The sequence below is a fragment of the Myotis daubentonii genome, chromosome 3, assembly GCF_963259705.1.
Source record: "Myotis daubentonii chromosome 3, mMyoDau2.1, whole genome shotgun sequence".
Taxonomy (NCBI): Eukaryota; Metazoa; Chordata; class Mammalia; order Chiroptera; family Vespertilionidae; genus Myotis; species Myotis daubentonii.
The window spans coordinates 173,429,296-173,454,431 of record NC_081842.1 but is presented as its reverse complement, the minus strand read 5'-3'; the positions used below and the strand labels follow the sequence as shown (position 1 = coordinate 173,454,431).

At 37.6% G+C, this 25,136-nt stretch overlaps 1 protein-coding gene across 4 annotated transcripts in view; it reads left to right on the top strand.

The window, feature by feature from the left end:
* Positions 1 to 25,136, top strand: part of RAVER2 (ribonucleoprotein, PTB binding 2) — a 98,306-nt gene extending 73,170 nt beyond the window's left edge. For all 4 annotated transcript variants that reach the window (XM_059689293.1, XM_059689292.1, XM_059689290.1 and 1 more), the window contains exon 12: positions 23,058 to 25,136. In XM_059689293.1, coding sequence (XP_059545276.1) covers positions 23,058 to 23,204 — 147 coding nt within the window. In that variant the 3' untranslated portion in view covers positions 23,205 to 25,136. The remainder of the gene's footprint in view (positions 1 to 23,057) is intronic.

Below are 25,136 nucleotides of genomic sequence, written 5' to 3'. Positions count from 1 at the left end.
TGTCCATAAAGTGAGATTTGTTCTTTCTCATGTTCTTTCCTCCTCATAAAGTAAACTTAATTAAATGTTACTCATTGAATAAAGTAACTAGTAAAAGGTGGTCATGTTTTAGGAATCCTTCTATTTCCAGTGCTGAAATGGAGGAGGAGGTCTAAGGGAAGGAAACCAACGTTTTTGCTTTGTTTTGAACACTTGCTACATGCTCTGCAATAAAAGCATTAAGTACGCTTAACCATCTTGTGAGCTTAAAATGACCGCCTGCATAATACAAATGGAAAGCATAAAGGGATAAATAATCTTTCCAAGTTCATGCAGTTAGGAAATGACTTCTCTGATTCCAAAGCCCACATTATCATTATACCAGGGAGAAGTTTCTCCAGGCATGGGATGGTGTTTTATAGAGACTGGTTGGTTGGTTGGTTGGTTGGTCAGTCAGTCTGCACTGGCTGCTGTGTGTAAAGATTAGGAGAAAAAGCTATGTCAAGATATAGATAGATATAATAATGCCTATTTCCAATAAAACTATCACCCTTAAAAATTCTGGTAGGCATCCAGTATTGGTGAGGTTGTTCGTTTCAGATTATTCCTCCTGCATATAATTGTTACTAAATTGTATTCAATACGAAAGGAAAACAGCTCTTGGTAGGCTCTGGAGAGTGACCAACAGCAGGCAGAAATGGAAGGGGAGTCAGTCCTTGAAAGAGGGAACCTGTACTGGATGAGACGTGTGTTTCTGTGGCTTTTTGACCTCCCCCCTACTTCCTCCCTCTCCCCTCCCCCCATTTATGCAGAAAAGTGCAGTCTTGCCAGCTGGTGGGATCAGAGGCCAGAGGTCAGGACTGTTCGCAAGGCTGAGAAGAAAGGGAGTAATTTCGGGAAAAGGGGTTTCATAAGAAGGAGCCTCGCCGAAGCCGGTTTGGCTCAGTGGATAGAGCGTCGGCCTGCGGACTGAAGGGTCCCAGGTTCTATTCTGGTCAGGGGCATGTACCTGGGTTGCGGGCATATCCCCAGTGGGAGATGTGCAGGAGGCAGCTGATCGATGTTTCTCTCTCATCGATGTTTCTAGCTCTCTATCTCTCTCCCTTCCTCTCTGTAAAAAATCAATAAAATATATTTAAAAAAAAAAAAAGAAGGAGCCTCAAAATCTCTGTGAACTCAGCCCAAGTGCACTTGACTGACTTGACTGTGTTTGTGTGAGGGAGACTCTAGGGGACCTGGTGGAAAGCACAGATGGAAAGGAAGACCTGTGAAGAGATATACCTCCTCCCTAGCACAGAGTGGACAATTTGGTGTTTGAATTCAGAAAAGTTAACTCCTTACAACAAAGACCAACAGTCTTCAGAGGAAGTTTATACAATCCACAGTCTCTATGATACTTCATCTACAGTGTCCAGTAAAAAGAATTACTAGATAACTGAAAAAACAATGTGACCTGCCATTAAGAAGAAAGGACTCCAAGGAGACCCAGATGTTGGTCTTAGTAGACAGTCTTATCTAAAACAACTACTATAATTATGTTCAGGAACTTTAAAAAAATAAGGCCAAATGAACAGGTAGGGAATTTCAGGAAAAATACATTCTAAAAAATAAGTATAGAATCTCTAGAATTGAAACATACGGTATCTGGAAAAAAAATACACTGTTTGGGCTTAGAGGAAGATTAGAGAAAGGAAGGGAAAATGGTTCAATTAACATAGACAAATCAAGAGAAATAATTTAGTCTGAAGAACAGAGAGGAAGAGGTTGAAAACCAATGAACAGACCCTCAGGAATCAGAGGGACAATATCAAGCAGTCTAACATAAGTATAATTGGAGTCTCAGGAGGAGAGGAGAAAGATAAATGGGGCATAAAATATTTGAAGAAATAATGATAAAAAAAAAAACACAAAACTTCCCAAATTTGGTTTAAAAAAAGACTTACAGATCTGAGAAGTTCAGAGACCTCCTCTGCAAAACAGGATAAAGAAAAGCAACATTTTTTTTAAATCTAGGCACATTCGTCAATATGCTGAAAACCAAAGTTATAATGAGATTATCATGAAAGCAACCACAGAACAGTAACACACATTTTCTTGAGCTAGACTTTCTCAACCTTGGCACTATTGACATTCTGGGCTGGGTACTTCTGTTGTGCAGGGCTGTCTTGTACATTGTTGGATGTTTAGCATCATTCTTGTCTTCTACCCATTCGATCCTACTTCCCCCAACTGAGAACCACTTGTTAAAACAACTGGTTAATGTGGGTAAAATAAAAAAGGTAATATATTTTTTCTTTTAAAATTTATTTAAAAACAGCATCATGACAGAATATTGTGGGGTTTATAATGTTTGTAGATTTAATATATTTGACAACAGTACAAAAGACAAAATGGGGTGAGTGAAATTATGTTTGTGGGGTTATTACATTAGAACAATATTAACTCTAAGTAGGCTGTGATAAATTATGGAATACTTATTGTAATCCAGAAAGCAGTTGTTAAAAATTACAAAGAAGTATAGCTAAAATGTCAGTCATTTTATTATTATGGAATTTTAAGAACATTTGATTAAGTCAAAAATATCAGGAAAGGAGAGAAAAATAGGATGAATAGAAAACAAATAGCTAAGTGGTAAATCTCAATTGAATGATGATAATAGTTCAATGAAAATGGACTGTATGTCCAATTAAAACAAAGAGATTGTCAGAACAAGGCAAAATTGTACATTTTTACCACTTCTATTCAACCTTTTACCTAAGGTTTTAGTGCAAAAAAGTTTTTAAAAGTATGGAATAGGAAAGTAAAAGTGAAAATGTCTCCTTGCATATGACATGATTCTTTACATTAAATTCTAAGAATCTGAAAAACAATCAGACTAATAAGTAAACTTTGCAAAGTCACAAGATAGAAGGGCAATATGGAAAAAATGAATTGTATTTCTCTGGGACTCTTACAAGGCTATGTACATGTGTAGGATTGCACATGCTTAGGAAAGACCCTAAAATGAAGACAAAATTGTCAGCTCTCTGGCTGGGTTGAAGGCATGACCCAACACACAGACACACACACACACACACACACACACACACAGCCCCTCAACAAAGTCTGGGAGCGTTATTGGCTCCAGGTGTTAAAGGGAATCTCTGTCCAATCATCATCTGGCCACTAAGCTAACAGTACAGTCTTCAGTGACCACACACGACAAAGAAAACAGACTTTATATAACTAGTTTAGAAAAGTCACTAAAACAACAAAGAGCAATAACAAATTTTGAAGAGGGAGTGCAATCTGATTTCCAGAGTTGCCACATTATATTATTTTAAGTGGCCAGTTTCAACAAAAAAACCTGAGACATGCAAACAAGTAAAAATGTATGGCTCATACACTGGAAAAAGCAATTGAGAGAAACTCGTCCTAAGGAAGCCTACACATTGTACTTACTAGACAAAGGCTTAAATCACCTATTTTAAGTATATTTAAAGAATGAAAGGAAACCATATCTAAGGAACTAAATGAAAGTATGAAAACAATGTCTCACAAAATAGAAAATTTCAATGAGACAAATTATTTAAAAAGGATCAAATAGAAATTCTGGATTTGAAACATACAATAGCTGAAATGAAAAGTTTTCTAGGGCACAGCAGCAGATTTGAACAGGCAAAAAAAGGAATCAACATGTTTGGAAGAGAGGTCAGTTGAAATTATACAGACTGAAGAATAGATAAAGACAAGAAAAATGAACAATAACGTGTTGGTGAGGATGTGGAGAAATTGTTACCCTCATGCATTGCTGGGGGAAATGTAAAATCCTGTGCTGCTTTGGAAAACAGTTTAGCAATAACTGAAGGTGTTCAGTGCAGCGTTACCATATTAGCTAGGTATATTCCCAAGAGAACTGAAATATATGTCCACGCACAAAATTGTACATGAATTTTCATAGCAGCATTATTCATAATAGCCAAAAAGGAAACAACTCAAGTGTGCATCAGTTGATGAATAAACAAATGTGGTATATCCATAAATGGAATATTACCCAGCTATAAAAAGAATTGGAGTTCTGATCCTTCTCACAACATGGTTGAGCCTTGAAAGCATGATGCTAAGTGAAGTAAGCCAAATTATGAAAGTTCACATATTGTGTGATTCCATGTACTGGTATATGAAATGTCAGGAACACACAAATCTACAGAAAGAGTAAAGAGATGGTGATGACTAGGGGTCAGAGGAATTGGGAGTTGAGTGACTACTAACAGGTACAGGGTGTCTCTTTGGAGTGATGACAGATTAGATACTAGATTTAGGTGTTTAAAAATACCTGGAATTAGGTTGTGGTGATGGTTGCACAACTTTGTTAATATCAACAAATATTGGACTCTAATTTTAAAAAACAAGAGGTCCTAAAAGTATCTATTGATAAGCAAACAAGTGAAACCATTTATTCCACATCTAGTTATCATTAGAAACTAAAATGGCTCCCCCTCCCATTTCTCTAGTTGATTATAATTAGTGACAATTGCCATTGAGCTTCAGTCATTTTCTCAAAAACTGCATTTCTTAAATATTTGAACTGTTATTGAAAAAAATCAGAAATAGATTATTAAAAAAAAAGTTCAAAATTTGTACTTGCTCTAGCAGTGATAATAGCATTATAGCCGCCTATATAATCCTGTTAGTTTGAATGTACCAGTGGAGGTTGACATGTCAGATTTGAGATGGAGGAAATAGGTACATCCCTGTCAGACGGTTGGAAGAAGCTCACCCGAAGGGAGCAAATTCACTGGATATATTTAAACACCTAAATCTAATATCTAATTATAATGTCACAAACATTCCCCTGCCCCTTCTTTTAGGAAATAGATAAAATAAGTGAATTTCTTTTAAGCAACTTTTCATTTTGACTTGATCATTAGTTTGAATAATGTAAGCAGTGATTTTCAAACTTTTCCATGGCATGGCACACATAAACTAAATACTAAAATTCTGTGGCACACCAAGAAAAAAAAGTATATTTTGCCCCTCCTCCCCCCAAGAGAAACATAGGTTAATTTTGATTCATTCACACCATATGGCTATTGTTGTGTTGGCTCTTGTCATTTTTAAAATTCAATTTACGGGGAAAGAGGTCAGTGCCCCTGACCACATAGTCAGGAATTGCATGTTTTTAAAATGCTTGTAGCACACTGTTTGAAAATTGCTGGTGTAAAGAATAACATAAGAATTATCTCAGCTGTTTCATATGACTGTTCACGCTGTGGGTTTTTTGTTTTGTTTTGTTTGTTAATTCTCACCCGAGGATATTTTTCCATTGATTTTTTTTTTTAGAGAGAGTGGAAGAGAGAGGGAAAGACAGAGAGAAACATCGATGTGAGAAAAGCACATCCATTGGTTGCCCCCTGTACGTGCCCCAACTGCAACCGCTGTACGTGCCCTTGGCTGGAATCAAACCTGTGGTCCACAGGCTGACGCTCTGTCCACTGCGCCAAACCCGTTAGGGCGGTGTGTTGTTTCGTTGTTGTTTTCATTTAACACTGGTCATACTGGGTTGCTCTTTGCTATGCTGTACATTAGGAGAATGCTACTTACCTGGGTATTGTAATCTTTTGTTCCTTTCGGTCACCAAGGCATCTTTCCTGCCAGGAAGCTGGCTGCCTTTTCCAGCGAATCAGCTACAGAATGTGTGAAAAGATGGTGTGATGAGGGAAGAGGAAACAAAAAAAGGAAAGGTGTAGATGATGCTTAGTCCTGTCCTTTATTGCCTAATGCTGCCACCTAGTGGGAAAATAATGCAGTGAGCCTTGCCAAAAAGATTTCTGTGTGGACTGTGATAGATCTCCATCTTGTGGCAAACACTAACTATATACAGTATTTTTAAAAACCTAAACGCACTTTAAACAATAATTGTGAAACCACAGGTTATTTTTATATTAATCCTAGATAACAACTTGGAAAGCACTTTTAAAAAATGAGTTTTGCTAAAAATTGTAATTAAGAAAAGCAAACTTTTGAAATTTATTTTAACTTACCCTTATTACTTTATTTATAGAGCAATACTGTGTTCACCACCAAATTTATTTATCTATTTTTGTTAATCCTCACCTGAGGATATTTTTCCATTGATTTTATTTAGAGAGAGAAGGAAGGGGGAGAGACAGAGAAACATCTATGTGAGAGACACATCAATTGGTTGCCTCCCGCACCCAACCAGGGCCAGGGATGGAGCCTGCAACTGAGGTATGTGTCCTTGACCCAGAATCAAACCTGGGACCCTTTAGTCTGCGGGCTGACACTCTCTCCACGGAGCCAAACTGGTTAGGGCCTAAGTTTATTTTTTTAATTAAATTTATTGGGGTGAAATTGTTTAACAGGATCATATAGGTTTCAAGTGCACATTTCTTTTTTTTATTTATTTATTTATTTATTTATTTATTTATTTATTTTTTTTATTGCTTAAAGTATTACAAAGGGTATTACATATGCATCCATTTTATCCCCCCGCCCTAGACAGTCCCCTAGCCTCCCCTATCACCCAGTGTCTTATGTCCATTGGTTATGCTTATATGCATGCATACAAGTCCTTTAGTTGATCTCTTACCCCCCTACCTCCTGCCCCCCAACCCTCCCCGGCCTTCCCACTGCAGTTTGACAATCTGTTTGAGGCAGCTCTGCCTCTGTATCTATTATTGTTCAAAAGTTTATAATGGTCTCTATTGTCCATGAATGAGTGAGATCATGTGGTATTTTTCCTTTATTGACTGGCTTATTTCACTTAGCATAATGCTCTCCAGTTCCATCCATGACGTTGCAAATGGTAAGAGTTCCTTCCTTTTTACAGCAGCATAGTATTCCATCGTGTAGATGTACCACAGTTTTCTAATCCATTCATCTACTGATGGGCACTTAGGCTGTTTCCAGATCTTAGCTATGGTGAATTGTGCTGCTATGAACATAGGGGTGCATATATCCTTTCTGATTGGTGTTTCTGGTTTCTTGGGATATATTCCTAGAAGTGGGATCACAGGGTCAAATGGGAGTTCCATTTTCAGTTTTTTAAGGAAACTCCATACTGTCTTCCATAGTGGCTGCACCAGTCTGCATTCCCACCAGCAGTGCACAAGTGTTCCTTTTTCTCCACATCCTCTCCAGCACTTGTCGTTTGTTGATTTGTTGATGATAGCCAGTCTGACAGGTGTGAGATGGTACCTCATTGCTGTTTTGATTTGCATCTCTCGGATGATTAGTGACTTTGAGCATGTTTTCATATGTCTCTTGGCTTTCTGAATGTCCTCTTTTGAAAGGTGTCTATTTAGGTCCTTTGCCCATTTTTTGATTGGATTGTTTATCTTCCTTTTGTTAAGTTGTATGAGTTCCCTATAAATTTTGGAGATTAGGCCCTTATCAGATATGTCATTGGCAAATATGTTTTCCCACACAGTGGGTTTTCTCGTTGTTTTGTTGATGGTTTCTTTTGCTGTGCAGAAGCTTTTTATTTTGATGTAGTCCCATTTGTTCATTTTTTCTTTAGTTTCAAGTGCCCTAGGAGCTGTATCAGTGAAGAAATTGCTTCGGCATATGTCTGAGATTTTCTTGCCTTTGGATTCTTCTAGAATTTTTATGGTTTCCTGTCGTACATTTAAGTCCTTTATCCATTTTGAGTTTATTTTTGTGTATGGTGTAAGTTGGTGGTCTAGTTTCATTTTCTTGCATATATCTGTCCAATTTTCCCAACACCATTTATTGAAGAGACTATCTTGGCTCCATTGTATGTTCTTGCCTCCTTTGTCAAATATTAATTGAGCATATTGGTTCGGGCCGATTTCTGGGCTCTCTATTCTATTCCATTGATCTATATGCCTATTCTTGTGCCAGTACCAGGCAGTTTTGAGAACAGTGGCTTTGTAATACAACTTGATATCTGGTATTGAGATCCCACCTACTTTGTTCTTTTTCAGGATTGCTGCAGCTATTCGGGGTCTTTTTTTATTCCAGATGAATTTTTGGAAAGTTCGTTCTAGATCTCTGAAGTATGCTGTTGGTACTTTAATGGGAAGTGCGTTGAATTTATAGATTGCTTTGGGTAGTATGGACATTTTAATGATGTTGATTCTACCAATCCATGAACACGGTATGTTCTTCCATCTGTTTATGTCTTCCTCTATGTCTTTTTTCAACGTCCTGTAGTTTTCTGAGTAGAGGTCTTTTACCTCTTTAGTTAAGTTTATTCCTAGGTAGCTTAGTTTTTTCGGTGCAATGGTAAACGGGATTGTTTTTATAATCTCTCTTTCTGAAAGTTCACTATTGGTGTATAGAAATGCCTCAGATTTCTTGGGGTTAATTTTGTATCCTGCTACATTGCCAAATTCATGTATTAAGTCTAGTAGCTTTTTGATGGAATCTCTAGGGTTTTGTATGTATAATATCATGTCGTCTGCAAATAAGGACAGTTTTACTTCCTCTTTTCCAATTTGGATGCCTTTTATTTCTTCTTCTTGCCGAATTGCAATGGCTAACACTTCCAGTACTATGTTGAACAGGAGTGGTGAGAGGGGGCATCCCTGTCTTGTTCCTGTTCTTAGGGGAAATGGTGTTAGTTTTTGTCCGTTGAGTATGATGTTGGCTGTGGGCCTATCATATATGGCTTTTATTATGTTGAGGTATGATCCTTCTACTCCCACCTTGCTGAGAGTTTTTATCAAAAATGGGTGTTGAATTTTGTCAAATGCTTTTTCTGCATCAATTGATATGACCATGTGGTTTTTTTCTTTCAATTTGTTTATGTGATGTATCACGTTTATTGATTTGCGGATATTGTACCATCCTTGCATCCCTGGGATAAATCCTACTTGGTCATGGTGTATGATCTTTCTGATGTACTGCTGGATCCGATTTGCTAAGATTTTGTTGAGGATTTTGGCATCTATGTTCATGAGGGATATTGGCCTGTAATTCTCTTTCATTGTGTTGTCTTTACCTGGTTTTGGTATTAGGGTGATGCTGGCTTCATAGAATGAGCTTGGAAGTGTTCCTTCCTCTTGAATTTTTTGTAGTAGTCTGAGGAGGATAGGTTTTAGTTCTTCCTTGAATGTTTGGTAAAACTCCCCTGTGAAGCCGTCTGGTCCTGGGCTTTTGTTTGATGGAAGCTTTTTGATGACTGCTTCAATTTCTTCCATAGTTATTGGCCTGTTGAGATTTTTAGATTCTTCCTGATTGAGTTTTGGAATGCTGTATTTTTCTAGGAATTTGTCCATTTCCTCCAGGTTGTCTAGTTTGTTGGAGTAAAGCTGTCCATAGTATTTTTTAACAATCATTTGTATTTCTGTGGGGTCTGTTGTTATTTCGCCTCTATCGTTTCTGATTTTATTTATTTGGGTCCTCTCTCTCTGCTTCTTGGTGAGTCTGGCTAGAGGTTTATCAATCTTGTTTATCCTTTCAAAGAACCAGCTCTTGGTTTCATTGATTTTCTGTATTGTTTTTTTGGTCTCTATGTCATTTATTTCTGCTCTAATCTTTATTATCTCCTTCCTTCTGCTCACTCTGGGGTTTTCTTGTTGCTCTCTTTCTAATTCTTTGAGTTGTAGAGTTAGATGATTTACTACCATTTTTTCTTGTTTTTTGAGATAGGCCTGTAGAGCTATAAACTTCCCTCTCAGGACTGCTTTCAATGTGTCCCATAGGTTTTGGATTGTTGTGTTTTCATTGTCATTAGTTTCCAGGATGTTTTTAATTTCTTCTTTGATCTCATTGGTAACCCAATCAATATTTAATAGCATGCTATTCAGCTTCCAGGTGTTTGAGTATTTTGGGTTGTTTTTATTGTAGTTTATTTCTAATATTATGCCATTGTGGTCTGCAAAGACGCTTTTTATGATTTCAATCTTCTTGAATTTGGGGATACTTTGCTTGTGACCCAATATGTGGTCTATTTTTGAATATGTCCCATGAGCACCTGAGAAGAACGTATATTCTCTGGCTTTGGGGTGAAGTGTTCTGAAGATGTCTATTAAGTCCATCTGATCTAGTGAGTCATTTAGGATTGCTGTATCTTTGCTGATTGTTTGTCTATAGGACTTATCCAGTGCTGTCAATGGTGTATTAAAGTCCCCTACTATGATTGTATTGTTGTTGATCTCTCCTTTGATATTTTCCAGGAGTTTTTTTATGAATTTGGGTGCTCCTACATTGGGTGCATATATGTTTACCAGGGTTATATCTTCTTGTTGTATTGATCCCTTTAGTATTATGAAGTGGCCTTCCTTATCTCTTGTTAAGGCCTTCACTTTGAGGTCTATTTTGTCCGATATAAGTATTGCTACCCCAGCTTTCTTTTCCTTTCCATTTGCCTGAAAGATATTTTTCCATCCTTTCACTTTCAGTCTGTGTGAGTCCCTTCTAATGAGGTGGGTTTCTTGTAGACAGCAGATGTATGGGTCATGTTTTTTTATCCATTCAGCCACTCGATGTCTTTTGGTTGGAGCATTTAGTCCGTTTACGTTTAAAGTTATTATTGAAAGGTACTTGTTTGTAGCCATTTCTTTTTTTGTGTGGCTGTTTTCTTTCTGAGCTTTTTATTTCTTATTTTTATACCAGTCCCTTTAGCATTCCTTGCATTGCTGGCTTGGTGGTGACAAACTCCCTTAGTCTTTTTTTGTCTGTGAAGCTTCTTATTTCCCCTTCAAGTTTGAATGATAGCCTTGCTGGATAGAGTATTCTTGGATTCAGTCCTTTGCTTTGCATCACTTTGTAAATTTCAGTCCATTCTTTTCTGGCCTGATGTGTTTCTGTTGAGAAGTCATTTGACAATCTAATGGGAGATCCCTTGTATGTAACTTTCCGTCTCTCTCTTGCAGCCTGTAAGATTCTCTCTTTGTCCTGAACATTTGCCATGGTGATTATGATGTGTCTTGGTGTGGGTCTTTTCGGGTTCACCTTGTTTGGGACTCTCTGGGCTTGTGTGACTTTTTTCTTCCCCACCTCAGGAAAGTTTTCTGATATTATTTCTTCGAGTAGGTTTTCTAATCCTTGTTCATCCTTCTGTTGTTCTGGTACTCCTATTATTCGTATGTTGTTTCGTTTCATGTTGTCCCAAAGCTCCCTTAGGCTCTCCTCCTGTCTTTTAATTTTTTTCTCCAATTGCAGTACATTTTGGGTGTGTTTTGCTTCCTTGTCTTCTAATTCACTTATTCGGTCCTCCACTTCTCCTAGTCTACTGTTGATACTTTCAATGGAGTTTTTCATTGCAGCTATATCACTCTTCATTTCTTCTTGGGTCTTACTTAGGTTGTTGATTTTTTCATCTGTTTCTTCTAGCTTCTTCCATATGTTATCGATTTTTTCATCTGTTTCTTCTAGCTTCTTCCATATGTTATCGATTTTTTCATCTGTTTCTTCTTGCTTCTTGCAGAGGTTGTCGATTTTTTCCTCCATCCGGTTTATGCACTCTAGGATCCTTATTCTGAATTCTTTATCTGTCATGTTGCATGCCTCTGTATTACTTAGCTGCTTTTCTGGAGAGTCCTCCTTCTCTTTCCTTTGGGGGTTTCTTTGTCTACCCATGTTTGATCTCACTGACATATCTAGACGTTGAGTTGTTCAGTGGTTGCTCCCTTGGTGGCAGTGACTCCTTGGTCTGTGGTTGCTCTTTGGGCGGTTGCGGTAGCAGCTGCTCTTCAGTTGGCAGCAGCTCCTCTGGTGGGTGCTGTTCACAGCTGTGGTGGCTCTTCCGGCTGGTGGGGCGAGGTTTCACGTACAGCTGCTGTTCCTCAGCAGAGGATGAGGTGCTCAGGAGGTTGCTGTTGCTTGGATCTGCTGTGTTGATTTAAAGGCACAAAATACAACACAACAAGGCACCACGTACCAGGCACTATACACAAATATATTCACGATATTAATAACCCCAATTAAAGGTGACCACCTGAATTAAGAGAATTAGGGGATAAGGAAGAAGGAAGAGAAAAAGATAAAAGAGAAAAAGGAAAAGAAAAGTAGGGACCAAAAAAAGGGAGTGCAAAAATGAAATTGGGAAAAAGGAAGGGGGAAAATAAAAGCAAGAAACGAAAAAAAAAAAAAAAAAAAAGAGCGAAAAGAGAGAATGAAGTGGAAGAGGGAAGAGACTTTTTATGTGAGGAGAATACTCCTATAGAACAGCCATTAATCCCAACAAATTCCAGCAACAGATCCCTGGATATGAATGCAAACTAGAAACAACCAATAATATAACGATGAAAATAGAATGGTGAACACTAATCCCAAAATAAAATAAAGAAAAAAATAAAATGGCACTTTAAAAAATGGTAAAATGGTAGCAGTAATAATACTGGTTAAAAATAAGAAGGTAGTAATTAAAAGGGTAAAATCAGGTGATGGAAAAAGAAGACAAGAAAGAAAAAAAGAAAAAAAAAAGAACAGGAAAAAAAAAGAATGAAAAAAAAATTGGTTTCTTAGTTAAAAAGTGAAAAAAGAAAAAAAAATTGCAGTAGTGAAGGACCTTCGTTTCTTCTATTCTTCAGTGTGGCTCGCCTTAGACCTTCCAGGTATTCAGGAGAGTGTTGAGTTTCCCTGCGATATACTGTTCCTCTGTGTTGTAAACCACAGTCCTTATTTTAAAGCATGCCGCATTTATTTCCCAGACTGCCTTATTTTGTTTTTAGCAAAGAGTCAGTTATTGGGTCAGCCTCTGGGTGGCAGTGTTCTGGGGTTGGCCTCTGAGGCTATAGGGCCTCTCTGTCCAGTGGAAGTTCACTGCCCAGAGCTGACTGCGTAATAGTTAGTTACTGGCGCTATGTTGTTGCTGGGATTGAAAATCCCCCTATAGGCCAGACCCTGTTAACTCCCAGGGACTGATCAGGTTATCTTAATCCTTGATCTCGTACAGGGTGGAATCTGGGTGTGGCTGTGCTCCTTGCCTGGGGGCTGGGGGGAGGAGACTCCCTCTCATGAGCGGGTGGCTGCCCCAGCCCCTGGCTCTGGGGTGTCTCAGCACTCAATTCACTACCACCTCTCCTGGCTCCCCCTCTTTCCCCAGTCTCTCCCCAGATTCCACTCCTCAGCACACTCTCCCTCTCTTCAGCACAGGTGAGTGTCTGTATCCGAAATGTCCCATGAACAGGATTCAGTGAAAACAAACAAACAAACGCCGGCCGCGGAAACGGGGAAGGCTTGGTTTCTGTAAGCTTCTTCTCTTACCGGGACTGCATGGTCAGGTCAGCTCTTCAGGCTGCCCCCTTTAGGCTCAGTCCTCCGTGATCACAGAACCCAGCTCTCAATTTCCCTGGCGGCGCCAGGAATCCCGCGGTTCTCCTTTCCCCCGTCAGGGGCTGTGCCTGTCCCAAGGGACGCGGCTGTCTGCCACGCGGTCTCCCTCTGACTCTCTGGGCTCAGAGGTCTGGCAAACTTTCCTGCCCAAATCCCTGGTTTTTTTTTTACCTTACCAGGGGAGTTCTGCTCTTCCCGGCTGTAAACCCTCTCACCAGCTGAGCAATTTCGCCAATTCGGTGTGAGTGTTACTAGCTACAGCTGCTCGCTCCATTTGCTCCGGGACACGACCTGGGACACGTCTGCCTATATCGCCGCCATCTTGGTTCTCCCCTCAAGTGCACATTTCTATGAGACATGATCTTTAGCCCCATTTTACCTTTTCTAAGTTTTGTCTCTTTAGTGGAGTCATATTTGATGGAGAACCTAAAAAGAACTCTACCATAGTTTTTCTAGAATCTCAACTGAACCCTTAATATCCCTTTCTTATAGTTCCAAGTTCAGCTTTTGTCTTTTCTGCATAATTAGGCACAGTTCATTTCTAAAATTTTACTTAAATAGAATTTTCCCAATGTTAAAATGTTTTTAAACCAACATGCTTCATTTTGTAATATTAATAATAAAAATTTTGTTTTATATATATATATATATATGTATACACACACATAGGTGTTTTCAATTCTCATTATGCTCGAGTATTTAAATCATTTTGAGTTGATGTATGATGTCAGCTGAGGGTCAGTTTCATTCTTTTGCATATGGCTGTTCAGTTTCCCCAGCACCATTTATTGAGGAGGCTGTCCTTCCCCACTGTACATTCTTGGCTCCTTTATCATAAATCAATTAACCATTTATGTGTGGATTTATTTCTGGCCATTTTATTCTGGTCTATGTGTCTGTATTTTTTTATGCCATACTGTTTTGATTACTGTAGCTTTGTCAGACAGTTTGAAATCAGGATGCGGGGTGCCTCCAGATTCGTTATTTTTCAAGATTGCTTTGGCTACTTGGAGTGTTCTGTGAATAATGCCTGTAGAATTTTGATAGGGATTGAATTGAATCTGCAGAATACTTTGGATAACACGAACGTTTTAATACTAATTTTTCCAATCCATGAGTACAGACTATCTTTTCATTTATTTGTGTCGTCTTCAGTTTTTATTTCATCAGTGTCTTATACTTTTCAGTGTACAGATCTTTCATCTCCTTAGTTAAATTTATACTTGTTTTTTATTCTTGATGGTATAAGTGGAATTTTCTTAGTTTCTCTTTCTGATAGTCATTATTAGTGTATAGAAAAGCAACCGATTTTCATATACCCATTTAGTATCTTGTAACTTTACTGAAATCATTTATTAGTCCTAACAGTTTTTTGGAGGAGTTTTTAGGATTTTCTTTGTATAATACCATGTTATCTACAAATAGTGACAGTTTTCCTCTTGCTCTCCAATTTGGGTACATTTATTTATTTATTAGCTTCATTGCTCTAGTGAGGGCTTCCAAACCTATGTTGAATGAAAGTGTCAAAAGTGTGCATCCTTGACTTGTTCCTAATCTTGGAAGAAAAGCTGTTAGCTTTTCACTATTGAGTCTGATGTTATTTGTGGGCTGGCCACAGGTGGCCTGTATTGTGTTGAAGTACATTCCCTTTATACACACTTTGTTGAGGGTTGTTAATCATGAAAGGATGGTGAATTTTTTCAAATGCTTTTTCTGCACCTATTAAGATGATCATGGTTTTGTTAATGGGGTGTATCACATTGATTGATTTGTGGATGTTGAGCCATTCTTGTACTATTCCTGGAGTAAATCCTATGTGATTATGGTGTATGATCCTTTTAATGTTTTGTTGAATTCAGTTTCCTAATTATTTTGTTGAGGATTTTGCATCTGTGTTCATCAAGGATATTTGCCTGTAACTTTCTTTTTTTGTAATGTCCTTGTTTGGTTTTGCCTCGTTTATTTTTTGGAAGACTTTTAGAAGGATTGGTACCAATTCTTCTCTAAATATTTGGTAGCATTCTTCAGTGAAGTTATCTGGTCCTGGACTTTTGTTTGTTGGGAGGTTTTGATTACTGACTTAATCTCATTACTAGTAATCAGTGTGTTCATACTTTCTAGCTCTTCATGATTCAGTTTCTGAAGGTTGTGTGTTTCTAGGAATTTATCCATTTCTTCTAGGTTGTCCATTTTGTTGGCCTATGAGTGCTCATAGTAGTCTGTTATGATCCTTTGTATTTCTTTTGTATCACTTGTAACATCTGTTTCGGTTCTGATTTTATTTTAGTCCTCTGTCTTTTTTCGTGATCAGTCTAGCAGGTCTAGCTAAAAGTTTGTCTGTTTTATTTTTTTAAAAAAACCAGCTTAGTTTCATTAATCTTTTCTATTATCTTTTTAGTCTCTATTTCTGCTCTGGTCTTTATTTTTTCCTTCTACTTTGGACTTTGTTCTTCTTTTGCTTTATTCACTGAAGTGTAAAGTTAGAGTGTTTGTGTGAGATATTCTTTTTTTCTTAATGTAAGCATTTATTACTGTGAACTTTTAAATCTTCACCTAAAGATATGCTTTTTTTTTTTAATTGATTTTAGAGAGAGAGGAAGGGAGAGAAAAAGAGAGGAGAGAGAAACATCCATGTGAGAAAGAAACATCGATCGGTTGATCGGTTGCCTCCCATCCGGGCCCTGACTGGAGACTGAACCCACAACCTACGTACGTGCGTGCCCTTGACTGGAAATCAAACCCACACCCTTTTGGTGCCTGGGATGATGCGCTCTTACGCTCTTACACCCACTGAGCCACCCGGCGGGGCAGAACTTACCTGTGAGAACTGCTTTTGTGTCTCATAAGTGTTGGTATATTGCATTTCCATTTTCTTTTTGTAATTGTTTTCTATTTTCCTACCATTGTGGTCAGAAAATATGCTTGGTATGATTTCAGTCTTCCTAAAGGTATTGAGACCTGTTTTGTGGCCTAACATACGATCTGTCCTGGGGGATGTTCTGTGTGCACTTGAGAAGAACATGTATTAGGTTGCTTTGGGGTGGAACGTTCTGTATACGTCTGTCAGGACCATCCATTTTAATGGGCAGTTTAAGGCCAATTTCCTTTTTTATTTTCCTTCTGGATGATCATCCAGAAATGAAATACGGGTGTTAAAGTTCCCTGCTATTATTGTCCACTATTTCCCCATGTTTCTGCTGAAAATCTGTTGACAGTCTAATGGGGGTTGCCTTGTACTTAGTAAGTTATTTTTCTCTTGGTGCTTGTAAGATGCTGTCCTTGTCTTTAACGTTTACACTTGAATTATAACATCTTGGTGTGGGTCTCTGTTTATCTTGTCTTGAAATCTCTGTGATTCCTAGATCTGGATATCTGTTTTCTTCCCCAGGTTAGAAACGTTTTCAACCAGTATTTCCTCAAATTAAGTTTTCTTCCTCTTTCCCCTTTCTTCTCCTTCTGGAGCCCCTATAATGCAATTGTTGATCTGCCTGATGTTGTTCCATAACTCACTTAAGCTTTCTTCACGTTTGTTCATTTTGCTATTTTGATCGGATGAGTTCCACTGCCCTTTTCAGGTTCACTGTTCCTTTCTTCTGCTTCATGTGGTCTGTGTTGAACCTTGCTATTGAATTTTTCAGTTCACCTACTGTATTCTTCAGCTCTGTGATTTCTGTTCAGTACTTTCTTATATTTTCTCTTTGTTGAAATTCTCACATTGTTCATCCATTTTTCTTCTGAGTTTGGTGAACATCTTTATGAGTGTTATTTTGAACCCTTTTCAGGTAATTCACTTATCTCTATTTTATTAAGGTCTTTTTTATATTGTTCTTTCATTGGAATTGATTCCTCTATTTATTTTCCTTGATTCTCTGTGTTAGTTTCTATGCATTACATAAAACAGTCACCTCTCCCAATCTTGGAGTGGCCTTGTGTCAGAAAAGAACCTTATCATTCAACCCTGCCCTGGCTCTTTCTGGTCTTCAAAACTTTGTGATTATCCAAGTAGCCTACTTCACCCTTCATGGCTCCCAGTAGTTGAAGTTGTGCCAAAACCTGTCAGTTTCCCAAGGGGAAAGTCTCATTCAGCACCTACATTCAGACACTCAAGCAGTAACTTTGAGGATTAGAATATACCTATTTCAGGGGAAGACTGGGAGATGGGCATGTCTGCCTGCCCCCTCTGCACTGAGCCCTGAGTTGATGGCCAGTTAAGAACTGTTTATTTGCTACCATCCTGTTGAACCCATGAACACAAGCTCTGCTAGCCACCAGAGCCAGGCGACCAAGATGTATCCTTTGGGTGGCCACTGCAAATCCCAGACATGTACACAAGCTCCTTTCCCAGAGACACTGACAACCTGCAGGGACACAGATGGAGAGCAGAAGATGGTGCTGGCCGCCTCCATTTTGGAGATTATCTCAGTAGTTCTGTAGATGCATGTTAAAGTAGATGCCTAGCCCTCAGGCTTTCCTGTGGATGAATGCCCCATGACTTTCTAAGCTAGATGTTTTGAGAGCTCATCTCTCAGGTGCAGATGTGGGGTTCAGACCCTTTGCTCCTCAGGGAGAAGCTCAGGGTTGTGAGTTCCCTCCTAGTTATGGGTTGTCACACTGAAGGTGGGGTTTATGGCAAGATGGTGTCTCAGGCTCTCTACACTTTCTGATATAGGTGTTTTTCTCATCTGCCTGATGTGTAGGAGTGTCTTACCTAGTTCTTGGGTTTCTTTCAGAGGCAATGCCGCCACCTGTAGCTGTAGGCTTGATTTGTCCTTGGCTGGAGGTGAGTTCAAGATCTTCCTACATCACCATCTTGGACTAGAACCACAAGGAGTCTCTTGTACCCATGAACTCAGTCTCAACCGTTACCACCTCCTGGCCAGGATCCTTTCCTCTGTACTCCCACCTGCTCCTTTTGTCATTATTTCGGAGCAAACCTCAGATATATTTACACACTGTATTACCAGGGAAAGAATTGAGACAGGAATCAAAGCCAAATTCTTTGTTAATCTGTGTTTTCTTTTGTGAGACATTCCTACAAACCTTTATGTGAAAGAGGATTTGATTCAACTGTCACAAGAGTAGACTATACCAAAATAGATTCCTTACTTTCAGTCATGTCTTCCCTAGTTTTTAAAAAAAGTGTTTCTATTTTTCCAGCTTTATTGAGGTATATTTGACAAAATTGTAAGATACTGAAAGTGTGCAACATAATGATTTGATATATGTATACCTTATGAAAGGAGTCTCTTACCAAGTTAATTGACAGTCATCACCTTATATACTTTTTTGAGGGGGTGGAGGGAGCTCAGCATGTTTTAATTATACAACACACCGTTACCAACAGTGGTCACCAGGTTATACATTAAATCCTCAGAGCTTATTCATCCTGTAACTGAGAAGTTTATACCCTTTTACTGACCTCTCCCTAGTTCCCTCACCCCACAGCCTTTGGCAACCACTTTCCTACTCTGTTTCTATGAAGTTGACTTTTTCTTTTTATTCTACATTTAAGTGATACTGCATGGTATTTGTCTTTTCTCTGTGTGGCTTATTAACTGAATTCCCTCAAATTTCATCTCTGTTGTCTCAAGTGCAAAATTTCCTTCTTTTTGAAGATTAAACAATATGCCTGTATGTTTGTCTGTATATAATATTTTCTTTATCCATTTATGTGACAATGGGCACTTAGTTTGTTTCCATACCTTGGCTACTGTAAATAATACTGATATGAAAGTTGGAGTACAGATATTTCTTCAAGATAATGATTTTGTTTTCAAAGGAAAACAGTATACTCAGTATGGGATTGTTGGGTCATATAGTAGTTCCATTTTTAATTTCTTGAGGAATCTCCATGGTGTTGTCCATAGTGGTTGTACAAGTTTACATTCTAACCAACAGTGTACAAGGGTTCTTTTTTCACCCCATACTCACCAACATTTATCTCTTGTCTTTTTTATAATAGACTTCCTAACAGGTATGAGGTGATTTTGATTTGCATTTCCCTGATGATTAGTGACACTGAGTTCTTTTCATGTACTCAGTCCTGTTGGCCATTTGTATGTCATCTTTGGAAAAAAATGTATATTTAGGACAGTGATGGCGAACCTTTTGAGCTCGGCGTTATCAGCATTTTGAAAAACCCTAACTTAACTCTGGTGCTGTGTCACATATAGAAATTTTTTGATATTTGCAACCATAGTAAAACAAAGACTTACATTTTTGATATTTATTTTATATATTTAAATGCCATTTGACAAAGAAAAATCAACCAAAAAAATGAGTTCGCATGTCACCTCTGACACGCGTGTCATAGGTTCGCCATCACTGATTTAGCACCTTTTCCCTTTTTAAAATCAGATTGTTTTTTGCTATTGAGTTGTGTGAGTTATGTATGTTCCCTTTATTTTCCGGATATCATCCCCTTATATGTGGTTTGCAGATATTTTCTCCCAGCCTGTAAGTGGACTTTTCATTTTGTTGATGGGCTCCCTTTGCTGTGCAGAAGCTATTTGATTTTATTTAATCTCACCAGTATTTTTGCTTTTGTTGCCTATGCTTTTGGTGTCAAATCCAAAAAAATCATTGCCAAGACCAATGTCAAGGGGAGGCTTACCCTCGTTTTCTTTTAGTAGTTTTATGGTTTAAGATCTTATATTTAGGTCTTTAATTCATTGAGTTAATTTTTGTGTATGTTGTAAGATAGTGATCCAGTTTTATTCTTTTGCATGTGGTTATCCAGGGCTGAGCACGGAATATTTTGTCATTTATTGTGTCCTCTAATTTCTTTGATCAATGTTATTTTCAGTGTGTAGATTTCTCACCTCTGAGGTATTGTATTGGTTTTGATGCATATATATATATATTTGTTTAAATTTTCTTTTTGAAGTTCATTGTTTATAGTAATGCACCTGATTTTTGTATCTTGCAACTTTATTGAAATTGTTTATTAGAGCTAACAGTCTTTTTCATGGAGCTTTTAAGGCATCGATATATAATATCATATGAAAACAGATAGTTACTTCATGATTTGGATACCTTTTGTTATCTGTGGGCTTGTCATATGACATTATATTGAGGTATGTGTCTCTATACTCAGTTTGTTGAGTTTCTATCATGAAAGAACACTGAATTTTGCCAGATGATTTGAGATGATCATGATTTTTATCCTTTATTAATAGGGTATATCACATTGATTTGTAGCTGCTGAACCATTCTTTGACCCCTGGAATAAATCCCATGTGATATGGTGTATGATCCTTTTAATGTAGTGTTGAATTTAGTTTGGTGATATTTTGTTAAGGACTTTTGCATCTATGTTTATTAAGGATATTTGCCTGTAATTTTCTTTTCTTATAATGTCCTTGTCTGGTTTTGGTACCAAGGTAATGCTAGCCTTGTAAAATGAGTTTTGAAGTGTTGCCTCCTTGTTTATTTTTTAGAAAAAATTGAGGATTGGTATTAATTGTTCTTTAAATGCTTGGTAGAATTTACCAATGAAGCCTTCTGGTCCTAGAATTTTGTTTAAGAGGTTTTTTGATTACTGGTGCAATCTTCTTACTACTAATCTAATCATTCTGTTCAGAGTTCTCGTGTCTTCATAATTCAGTCATATTTGTGTGTTTCTAGGAATTTACCCATTTCTTCTAAATTATCCAATTTGTTTGCCTATAATTATTCTTAGTGATCTCTCTGATCCATTTCTGATAGGTTGTAACGACTCCTTTCATTATAACTTTAAGTCCTCATTTTCTTGGTGAGGCTAACTGAAGTTTTGTCAATTTTATCTTTTTCAGAAAACCAGCTCTTAGTTTCATTTATCTTTTTCTATTGTCTTTTTAATTTCTATTTTATTTGATCTTTATTTCCTCCTTTCTACCCACTTTGGGCTTAGTATGTTTCTAGTTCCTTGAGGTGTTGAGTTAGGTTATTTGAGATCATTCTTTTTCCTCATGTAGGCATTTATCACTATAAACTTCCCTTAACTGCTTTTGCTGCATTCCACAAGTTTTGATAAATTGTTTTTCGCTTTTCTCAAGATTACTTTTTTATTTTCATTTCTTTGATTCATTGTTCAGAAACATGTTGTTTAACCTCCCTTATTTGTGAATTTTCCAGTTTTCTTCTTATAGCTGTTTTCTAGTCTCATAACATTGTGGTCTGAGAAGATGCTTGATTGGATTTTGATCTTCTTAAATTTATTGAGACTTGTTTTGTGGCTTAATGTACAATCTATCTTGGAGAATGTTCCATGTGTTGAGAATGTGTATTTGGTAGCTTTGGGATGGAACATTCTGTATATGTCTGTAAGGTCCATCTGGTTTAATGTGTAGTTTAAGGCCAATGTCTCCTTAATGATTATCTTCCTGTATAAAGTGGAGTATGCACTTTCCCTGCTCTTATTATGTTGTTGCAGATTTCTCACATCAGAAGATTAATATCTGTGTTGTATATTAGGTGCACCTATTCTGGGTTCATAAATATTTGTAATTATTACATCCTCATGATTGGTCTCTCTTACTACATTCTTTGGTTTAAAGTTTATTTTGTCTTGAGATAAGTACAGTTACCTTTGCTTCATTTGATGTCTATTTGTATGGAATACTGTACTCAGCAAAGTTGTCCTTCAGAATTGGAGAGTTATCCAGACTATAAACAGCTGGAGTTCGTACACCTGTTAAGAATTGCTTTTTTGTCTGCCATATTCTTATGGATCTCATGGCCACTGGCTGGTTTTCAGAGCTAGATGTTTTGGGAGCTCATCACTCCAATGGAAACCTTAAAAGTTGAGGCACTAGAGGTGAAATCCAAACCCTTCACTCCTCAGAACTAGAAGCTGGGGTTCCCTCACAATTGTATGGTGCTGTGCTGGGGTTTATGGCAAGTATCGCTCAGCCTTTCTTACCCGTGTGGGCATTTCCTCTTTGTGCAATGTGCACTATAGTTTCTGGGTCTCTTTCAGGGGGAATTATCCAATGTGTAGCTGTACATTTGGTGAGACCATGGAAGGAGGGCACTCAGTAGCCTCCTGTGTCATCTTTGTGTTGGTCAACTCTCTTGTATCCCTCTCCTTAACATGAATGAGCGCTCTTTTTTACAAGGAGTTGTGACAGACTCATCATCTGTCCCCTGTGAAGTTAACCCTCATTTTAAAAATTGTGACCGTTGTAATTTTAATGTGAGAAGGCTCTCCTGCATTGCTGGAAGTTTTCCTCATGAGTCACTTCTACACGATTGTCACATGTAGTATTTGTAAAGGCTAAAACTAACAAATTAGGAGCTCCCAGGGTTTTGCTGCACAGTCTGATTTCTTGTATTATTTGTGAAGAACATTTTGCCCTTATCGTAAACACTTCTACATCAGAATCTCTGTGATACAGCCTGGAAATCTGCATTTTAATAATTTCTAAAGTTTGAATTCACATTGCTTGTTATTTTCATTGACATCTTCTGCCAGTTTTTACATCTGCTAGGTTATTCTCTTGCTATACAAACGTAACCTCTAATTTGATATGCAGCTCAATTTCTTAGCCACTCTCCTTCCTCAGAGGAAGACTGGTATCAGGTGTTGACATTCTGATTCAGAGTGGTGGAAATAGGTAATCAGCAGAAGCAACTGCAATGTCTTTATTTCTTTCCCCAAATGTGGGGGTTGGGGATGAAAGGGCATTCAGAGACTGGGTTGTATTTTGCACAAGTGATTTTGATTGTTAATTATTCTGCTATTCTGTTTTTTATACCAAATCAGAAGTAGAATGGCTTTTCTTATACACATCTTTAACAAGCCAACTGTAATTTAGATTTTAGCATTAGTTATGATTTTTTTCTCACAGGTGTCATCTTTAAGAAATGAAAAGCGAGGTTCATCTTATCTCATCTCTGCCCCAGAAGGTGGTTCCGTGGAATTTGTTGACCAGCATTCTCAGGGCACAGGAGCATATTACATGGAGACCTACTTAAAAAAGAAGCGTGTGTACTGAGCTAAGTTCTCTCCTTATATAACCTCCTATGGCTCTTTGAGTATCTCTGCTGTTCATCGCTGCCTTAACTACATTCATACTAGCCATATCCTTTAAATACGGGTTTATAATTTCACAGAAGGAATTGTGTTGTGCAGCAGGCAGAATTGCCAAATAAAAAAGTAAGTAGCAATAAGAAGGGACCTTTTCCAATAGAAGTAGATGCATCTTAATCAATGCGGTATTAACTTATAGTCCAGTGCAGAAATTAACAATATTCCTTATTTGAGGACTGGGAATAGTTTTGGCACCATACATAAAAATTTGAAGCAATAAATGGGAAACAGTCTTGTTTCCTGGGCCTTAGAAGAGTTTCTTACATGCCAATATGCATTTCTATTTACCTTCCCTAGAAGTAATCTTACTTATAGATTTTTAGAATTACAAGAGTACAAGTACAAAATGCAGCAATACTGAAAAAAAGATGCTATACATGCAAACTAAATTATTAGCCACATACACCAGCCATGTAATATAAAACCCCCACAGAGAGTGATATCCTGGTATACACTACCAGATTCCTTACTTCTATATGTTATTAACCATATATGCCTTTTGTGAAAAAACAAGGTATTTTAAGAAAAGTAGCTTTGATGCTATTACTTAAGCGGGTGGCAAACCATACCCTGCGATTAATTTCAGTCCTCCACCTGCTTTTGTACAGACTACAAGCTAAGAATGACGTTTCCATTTTTAAATGGTTGGAGGAAAAATGAAAATTTTAGGAAATTGTGTCCATACATAAAATTTTATTGGAACACAACCATGCTTACACCCTAAGGTTACTTTTGTGCTGCAATGGCAGAGCCAAGTAGCTGGACAGAGACCTGCAAAGTCTCAAATATTTACCATCTGGCCCTTCATGGAGAAAGTTTGCTGACCCCTGATCTAATAGTACTAATTCCCTAATCCTTTTCCTTCTCCTAAAGAAAGACCTTTAACTTTTGCACCTGACTTGTAAGTGGCAAGGAACTTAGGTTTCTGTCTCATTCCATGACGTATCGGCTAGTAATTAGATCATTAAATGCGTTATTTCACAGTATGACAGTAAAGCAGTCAATGCTGTTCTTTCTGGAAGAGTCTTATGGAGTGATAGTATTTACCACCATTTTGAACTGATAATAATAAGCTTTACTTCACTTTGTCTCTTATTCTGTTGTAGTATGTTAGGCTAAAAATAAAACAATTTTGTTGCATATAACTTCTGACATCACCATTTCCTGAAGACATTGATATTAAACGCATGAGAAACCCTTTGCCATCTGGAAATATCAAAGTTTGTTCCTTGTTATGAGACTGTAATTGATAAGGAATTTAGGAATCTCAATGATCCTAGTCTTTTTGAACTCAGATTGTTAAGTATCTGGTAATTTGGGGGAGTTATTATTTTTGACATGATAATGAGGTATCCTGTTTTAATTATGAAGTTAAAAAAAAATGGTGCATATGTTGTAAAAAACATTACGTCGTCTAATTTATGGCATATATTAACTTCTTTTGGAAAATGAAAGCTAGACTAATTTCTAAGAAGGATACAAGGATACTACCTATGAATAATGATCAGGATAGGCATGACTCAGCAGACCAATAATGGGTTCTCCATGCTCTGCACTTCTGCCCATTTTCCTGCTGCGTTAAGCTTCAATGCTTAGTCACACACATAAGATGGTAAATTTTAAATAAGAGCTGCAAAATGAAAATTCATTTACAGCACATGTGGATCTGCCCTCTGTCCTGGCTTATGCACCACTAACATTAGACATAAGTACAAATCAAATGTTGTTAGTAAAAAAGACCCTTCCCAAAGTCTATATTGTTATTTTTCTAAGTAAACAAATTGTTTGAAATGCTTTGAAAATGGAGTCTTAATATTAAAAGGCATATGCATGTGAA